This window comes from Berghia stephanieae, chromosome 1, assembly GCF_034508935.2.
Source record: "Berghia stephanieae isolate SIO BIC M18660-M18661 chromosome 1, UCSD_Bste_1.3, whole genome shotgun sequence".
NCBI lineage: Eukaryota > Metazoa > Mollusca > Gastropoda > Nudibranchia > Aeolidiidae > Berghia > Berghia stephanieae.
This window is the reverse complement of record NC_088360.1, coordinates 71714603-71722102: the sequence shown is the minus strand read 5'-3', so window position 1 is coordinate 71722102 and position 7500 is coordinate 71714603. Positions and strand designations below refer to the sequence as shown.

Here is a 7500-nt window from a genome sequence, read left to right as displayed (position 1 = left end):
CCTGTCCACATTTCTTTAAACAACTCAGCAACTGTGGCACATGACAGTATGGCCAACGTTTACAAGTTGAAATTATGGTCTGTAAAACGCAGAACATCTGGCGGAATACTGCATGGTGTGATGAGATGAAGCTTGACGGAAATCTCAGGAAGACACGGATCAAATTTTACAGAATGTGGATCGCTTCATTGTAGTGCAAAGTGTCCAAACCTGTTGGCACGTAGGTGGACTTGATTTCTTTCTTAAGAAAGAATTTCATAATAACGTTTTATAGTTATTCCTTAACTATTACATTAAAGCATTTACATGATAAATCACACAGAATTTTGAAGGAAAAGAAAAACTGACACTCATTTGACATGAGAAAGCAACGATGATGACATGATGATGATGATGATCATCATCATTGTGAATATGATGATGATGATGATGATGATGATGATGATGATGATGATGATGACGATGACGATAACTACTATGACGACGAATTTAATGATCATGATGGCAATTATTACTATAGTTCATGGCTGTATTTATTGCAGTAATGTGATACCTTGAGTTATATCTGATCCATATATCATTACAAACACCGATAAAAGTGATAATTAACAGTTGTAGTATTGTGTACGCATATAATGACCACAATAATATTATGCCATTGATAAATTTAACTGTAACTTAACTTGAGTTTTTACATACCGCAATATCCACTAAACATGCTCAAAGCGCTTTACAAAGAGCCTCTCGCCGACAGCAATACGTAACATGTAGAACGAGATATCACACCTGTTAGGCGATATTACAATTTTTTTGTCCGACAGAGACAACGCTGTTAACGTCCAGATACGTACTTATTTTACACCTGAGTACAGTGAAAGAATGTGAGTACTTAACTAATCAGTCCTGGACACACATTTCCATGGCCTCATAAACACGATATATTATTATTCAACATCAACGTGCTCTTTATTACTTACCTCATATTCACTCCAGAATTTTATTTGCGGTGCTTTAATTTAGCAATACAAAGTCATTTCGTTCTCTAGTGGATCAGTTTGAATTACATAAACATACTTCCAATCCCATTTATTATAAAGCTCTTGTGTTTTACTTCAATCCATTTCAAGAATATGCGCAGAAACTCCGACACGAAAATAGAAATGCTTTGTTTCAAAATGAAATAATAATAATAATAATAATAATAATAATAATAATAATAATAATAATAATAATAATAATAATCTGCCGTACTCTGGAAAAAACACCTGTTTAAAATGTTGAGAGCTTTTACCTAGATGATATTTGAGGGGTGAGTTTTCTGTGTTTTCCCAAAATACGATGGTATTATTGAGTTAACTTTTTATAAACTCCTATCAAAATGTCAATTTATGCCTGGCGAATACAAATCAACACGTATTTACACATTTAACCACATTAAAATTCTGACAAAAAAACATGTGGAAACGTCGATTGAATTGGTACAACGACAATAGATAATCCCCTGTAAATAGAAATCAGATTTGAGTTGTGATCCTTGGGGAATAATTCGTATCAATCGGAAACAGAAGGACAGATCCATCACAGAAACAGAACCAAACCACAGATTGAATAGGAAGAGTGAAAGAGAGAGAAAGAGAGAGACTAAAATAGAGACAAACTTGTTAGAGATGTTGACTCTACTAAGTGTTTGCGCTCGTGTTTGCGTGATAGAGAGAGAGAGAGAGAGAGAGAGAGAGAGAGAGAGAGAGAGAGAGAGAGAGAGAGAGAAGATGGGTATTTGCGTTTTTATGAGTATCCACACAGGAATGCGTGTTGTGAATCACGTAAGAGATTTCATTAGTCCCCCAGTACTGTAACAAAACAATTTGTTTCCATTTTGACCAGAGAACATCTTTTTGACACATAAATCGATTGAAATGGCATCAAGTTGACGTATGCTTTTAAACCTGGGACATCAAAGAAGACTTAGATTTGATGATTTTTTTTTTGACAAGTTGAGGGTGTTTTCAATCAATCGATATTTGATGTCGATTTTTTTCTGGTCAAAGAAATAGAATACATTTTGTCAACTGACGGCAAAAATATCGTGATTGGGATTCCTGATATGTGATGTGATGTGATATGATCACGTATCACGCGAGCTTTGGTTTTATACTGACTTCTACGCCAAGTAGTCCTTCAGTGTCATTGGGCCCGTGGAGTCGGAGTTTATCCAGGTTTCTATAACGTGAAACGGACAATAGCAATTGCTTGCTACACTTAAGATAGGACGCTAGTCTATTTCAAAGTACTTTCCACCACATCTAACAGACCTAGCCACTCAATTATTGCTGGATGGACAGTGGGAGCAAGGGGGGGGGGAGGTCAGAACAAATCTGGACTTCATTCGGAACCGATCTTTATTCCTTCGCGTATAAAGCGAGTTCTCCACTATCTAAACTATCAGGACCTCGGATTTCTACGCAATGCAATGGTATAAAAATAATATTGAAATTACAAAAAATGTCAAAAGCATCTGACATTTTATTTATTAATCTTATTGGTCATAATACAGATTCAATTTCTACTTCAGACAGTATGCGTTGCCTTTAAGCACATAGGTCTACATTTAGTTAGATAAAACATTTCAACTGTTCATTGGATGAGATCGGGTTGGGGTTTTTTTTCTTCTTCTTCTTCTAATTCAATGACCGTCGCCAGAGATTTCATTTTTGTTGTATTATCGGAAGAAGAAAAAAATAACTCGATCTAATCTAATGTCTTTGAACGGTTGAAATGTTTTATCAAAATGTAGACCTATGTACTTAGAGGCGACGCATACTGTCTGAAGTAGATATTGAATCTATCATCTAAATATAATGTCAGATGATTTTAGATTACGAGGCGTCCTATTATCCTTTGTAAAAAAAATTAAAAAAGCAACAACAACAACAGCAGCATCGGGGTTTGCTAGTAGTAGTAATGAAATGACATCGTGACCAAAAACAAAAAATTCTTAATGTCAATTCGAGAACCAATCATTGTTTGTTTTTTTTTTTAAAACGAAGAATATAAAAAAGAAAACATTTTGATAAGAAAGGATATAGTTGAGGTCAGTAGAGGAGTATAATTGGTAATAAGATGAACTCCTGCGTTTGAAATTTCAAACTCGTTTACAATGTGCGTTCCCAAGGTCGCCCAGCTAGCAGCATTGAAAACTTGTTCGAAATGTACAAACATAGGAGCTTAATAATCTTATATCTCCTACTGCCGTAGAATGACAAACTTATGTTGTAGATTTTGACCAGAAAATGTGACTTCAAACATTGATCTATTTTGATGACCCTCAACTGGATTTTTTAAACTCGCAAGTCTGAGAATTCTCTCTTTAAAATATTTCAATCTTTTTGGCAAGTCATCTTGATCCAGCCATATTTGAGGTAAATTTTTCTTTCTGGTTTTGAAAATGTATTTTTTTCTCAGTACCGCGGTCATATAGCTATAAATAGACACTCTATCACAACTAAGCGAAAGGAAGGTAATGAGCCTGAGCTTGGAGCTTTTATAAAGTGCAATATTCACTAAACGTGCTCAAAGCGCTTTACGAGGATCCCTGACCAACAGCAACAAGCAGCATGAGGAACGATACATGACGCATGTTAGGCGATATTACATTTTTTTCCGACAGAGAGAACGCTGTTAACGGCCAGGTACTCATTTTACACCTGAGTACGAAAAGAGAATGTGAGTAAAGTGCCTTTTCCGGATGGTCCTGGGTTCGAACTTCGCTCGGCGCATAGTTGAGTTCTTGGAAGAGGCTCTTTACTCACATTGTAAAAAAGTGTAATATCGCCTAAAGGCATAATGTCCCGTGCTACATGTTAAGTGTTACTGTTGGTCAGGAACCTCTTGTAAAGCGCTTTGAGCACTTTTTATAGATATCGCTCTATATAAAAGCTCAATTTTAGAATCTATTATTATTATTATTATTATTATTATTATTATTATTATTATTATTATTATTATTATTATTATTATTATTATTATTATTATTTTGTTGTTTTATTATTATTATTATTATTATTATTATTATTATTATTATTATTATTATTATTATTATTATTATTATTATTGTTATTATTATTATTATTATTATTATTATTATTATTATTATTATTATTATTATTATTATTATTATTATTATTATTATTATTATTATTATTATTATTATTATTATAACTTCATTAATATTACTATAAACGCACCGATTACGATTTCAGTATTTGAATACACACTGCATATGAGTAGCACCATGCAACTGTCAAGTTGTGTGTTTCACAGTTTATGTTCTGTTTGAACATTTAGTTTCTTTACATCAAAATTAGAAACTTGCGTTTTCTCTATTCTGATGCACAGTTGACGGAAATATCATTTAAAAATCTAAAATCTCATTACAACAGTGCCCGTATATCTTTTAAAGTATTTGCAACTATTTCGACATGTACTGCCTATAAAATATCCGTTAAGAATTCTTTGTCATGTGGTCATGTACCTTATTTCCGTGAGTATATACATCGTCATCATCATCATCATCATCATCATCATCATCATCATCATCATCATCATTATCATCATAATCATCATCATCATTATCATGACAATCATCATCGTTGAGATAAATAATAAATGTGAAGTAATATCCAAGAGACAACAACAACCCATTAAGTAGCCACCGTAATCTGTGGTTTAATCTCCACACTTGGGATCCTATTGTAATACAAGGACAAAACACCTCTATACATTTCGGCCAGAGCATCTTTACTTTATGCATCGATCTATTAAATTGGCCTCCAAATTATCAAAAATTCCTAACACCGAGATTTTTTTGAGTCTTAGGTTTAATATTTTAAATAAAAATTGGCAATTATTTCAATCAATCCAGACATGAGGTAAAAAGTGTTCTGATCAAAATCTAAAATGACTTTTTGTAAGTGTACGACAGAACTATATTAGTGATCTGACATTGTTGGCAATTGACGAGTAGGACAATGATAAAAATGGCTAGTCTTGTTACCATGGCAACAACTAACTGTAAACACTGTCGGTGGTCTACTGAGGGATTACTGGATTCTGAATACAAAAGGCATAACTTTTGTTTGAACCTACGTCTACATGATGACAGGTCTGATTACCGACGCAAATTGGAATGATCAGAAATATTTGCGTTTGTTTTAGAGTTTTCTATTCATTGCAGCCATCGAGGCATAATTAATCCACCTCTAGTGATTGAAACCCCTATCATTACCCAGTTAAAAACATGATAATTGAATAATGTTGAATAACATTTTAACACTTCGAATGCAAATTTATCTAACCTTGCATAATATTTTCTCTTATTTCAGTGACTTAAATTGAGATGGTAAAGACGGCTCATTGTCCATCTGAAATTTATAATCAGCATAGTGCATTTCCTAAGGGCATACCGAGAGGTGCCTGACGGCAGGCTCGAACCCTCGAACCTAATGATTTAGTTTATGATGTTAGTTCTAGGCCATACTTGTACACCACAGTGTCACACACAAAAATTAAACAAGATTTTTAAAAATAAACTCCTACAGCGTAGAATTTCAAGTCAAAAAATCCCATTGGTTTTTTTATTTCTTTATAGTGGCTTAAAGGGATGCAAAACAATAAAATGGTAAGGACATCGCCAGTTTCATTAAAATGGCATTAGCTTTATTTATCACTCCTTCAATGTAGTATCCAAATTTAGTTAATCAAACAAGTCGGAAATTACATCGAAGGTCATGTTAACCTCTTTAGTTTGTCGTAAAGATAATAAGTCAACAAACGTTTTGGAACTAAGTGAAAATAAAAAAACTATCCTGAGAATTTCTGTTGAACATCAAAACCCAGTAACCTAATTTATATAGTTCTTTTGAGTCCCGTCATGTGTTTGAGACAGAGAATAAATTAGAACGAGAGTAAGAAATGGAGTTAGATAAATAGGTAGACAGATAGATAGGTAAGCAAATGGTAGGATAAATAGATAGAGGGATTGGGTGTGGGAGGGGGGGGGGAGAGAGAGAGAAGAGACGAACGGAGATGACCTTTATCAAAACTAAACAAAGACATGTTGAGTTGCCTTCGTCTTCGTGCGTGAATAGATGGACAGGAAGGATTTAAATATCGACCACTAATAGATAGACGATCCAAGGCTTACTTGACTAATGGGTATTATGAGCACCTGAGTATCTATACAGGGAGACAGACAGCAGATAATGGAGAGTAAAGATTTCTTTAATAATAAATAATGACGGAGTCGATGGTGGAAAAACAAAGGATTATTCGCTATCCTTATTATTTTTGACAGTCAATGGTGTAGGAGGCTTAACCGGTTGGCTGTCGTGCTGTGGAAAAACTCGTATTTAAAAATGTGGCCTGTAAACTCGTCTTTAAAATATCGATGGCCCTCATCTTGGCAAAATCTTTCAAGTCTGGGACTTCCCGAAGTCACCAGGTTTGAGAGTATTTTTCCAAGATGAGGGTCATTTCATCGATCCATAATTGAAGGACGAGTTTTCTGGCCATATTATTTTTTAATATGATTTTTCCTTGAGACGGTGGTTAACTGGGGGGTCCCGATAGCTAGTTGGTAGAGCTGATTTTATGTTTTTGGCAACATATCCTTAAGACATAGTCCTCCCGAGGGAAGGACAGAGGAAGCATTTCTAAAGTTTTATTTCACTATTTCTGGGGGAAAATAAACAGGAAATTGTATCTAAACCTTGATCATGATAATCGTGGTTGCGAAAAAAAGAACAAACAAATAAGTAAATAATTAATAAATAACAATAAAATACACTTTTAAAAACACTTTGGGGGGTAAAGATAAAATACATATGCTTGGACTTCATCACATCAGTGTCTACAGCAACTTTTAACCAGTTAACTGTTGTACTTTGGAAAGACACGTATCTAAAAATTTGGTCTGAGAACTCGTCCTTCAAATATTGATCGATTTAAGGATCCATCATCTGGGCAAAAACTCTCAATCCTGAGACTTCACGACTGAGCTATAAGGACCTCTAGATTTGGATTGATGAAAAAAAAATACAAACATAGATGAACAGTGTTGTAAAATATATCTTTCCGCTTTATAAGTGAATTGTAAATAATACAAACCAGCACTGACAATACATTTTATTAATTATTCGCAGAATACCTATATCGGATAAGTATAAACCCATAACTTATGTAAAAGTCTTAAGTCTGAGACGTTGTTGGAGGTCTCATGTTTGAAAATGTTGGCATTAATGGAGTCAACGTTTCCTTGACAAGATGATGAACGTGTCAGATTATATGTATTAAGTAAATCTAATATGCTAAAAAAACAATGAACAAAATGAATATAACAGCTTTGAAGAAGAACAAAACACAAAAAACGGAACATTTTGAGCTCAACCCGCTTCTTCAGCAAATAATAAAAACAGTAATATTTTACTTAAAATCTAGACATAC

The 7500-nt window shown here is 33.9% G+C and overlaps 2 protein-coding genes and 1 long non-coding RNA gene across 12 annotated transcripts in view; 1 reads left to right on the top strand and 2 right to left on the bottom strand.

The window, feature by feature from the left end:
• Positions 1 to 7500, bottom strand: part of LOC144981136 (carboxypeptidase B-like) — a 438762-nt gene that overhangs the window by 111164 nt on the left and 320098 nt on the right. The gene's annotated exons all lie outside the window — the stretch shown is intronic.
• The window catches only part of LOC144981165 (uncharacterized), a 90724-nt gene that overhangs the window by 45725 nt on the left and 37499 nt on the right, over positions 1 to 7500 (bottom strand). The window contains exon 1 of one of the 2 annotated variants that reach the window (XM_078929324.1): positions 978 to 1040. The exons of the other annotated variant lie outside the window; for it this stretch is intronic. Coding sequence (XP_078785450.1) covers positions 978 to 982 — 5 coding nt within the window. The 5' untranslated portion in view covers positions 983 to 1040. Of the gene's footprint in view, positions 1 to 977; positions 1041 to 7500 lie in introns of those variants that run through there. 2 annotated transcript variants of the gene reach the window in all.
• LOC144964487 (uncharacterized) overlaps positions 3050 to 7500 on the top strand; it is a 17546-nt gene continuing 13095 nt past the window's right edge. For 6 of the 7 annotated variants that reach the window (XR_013643854.1, XR_013643862.1, XR_013643861.1 and 3 more), the window contains exon 1: positions 3050 to 3419. This is a non-coding gene — a long non-coding RNA (uncharacterized LOC144964487). The remainder of the gene's footprint in view (positions 3420 to 7500) is intronic. The other variant, XR_013643863.1, reaches the window with a different exon arrangement.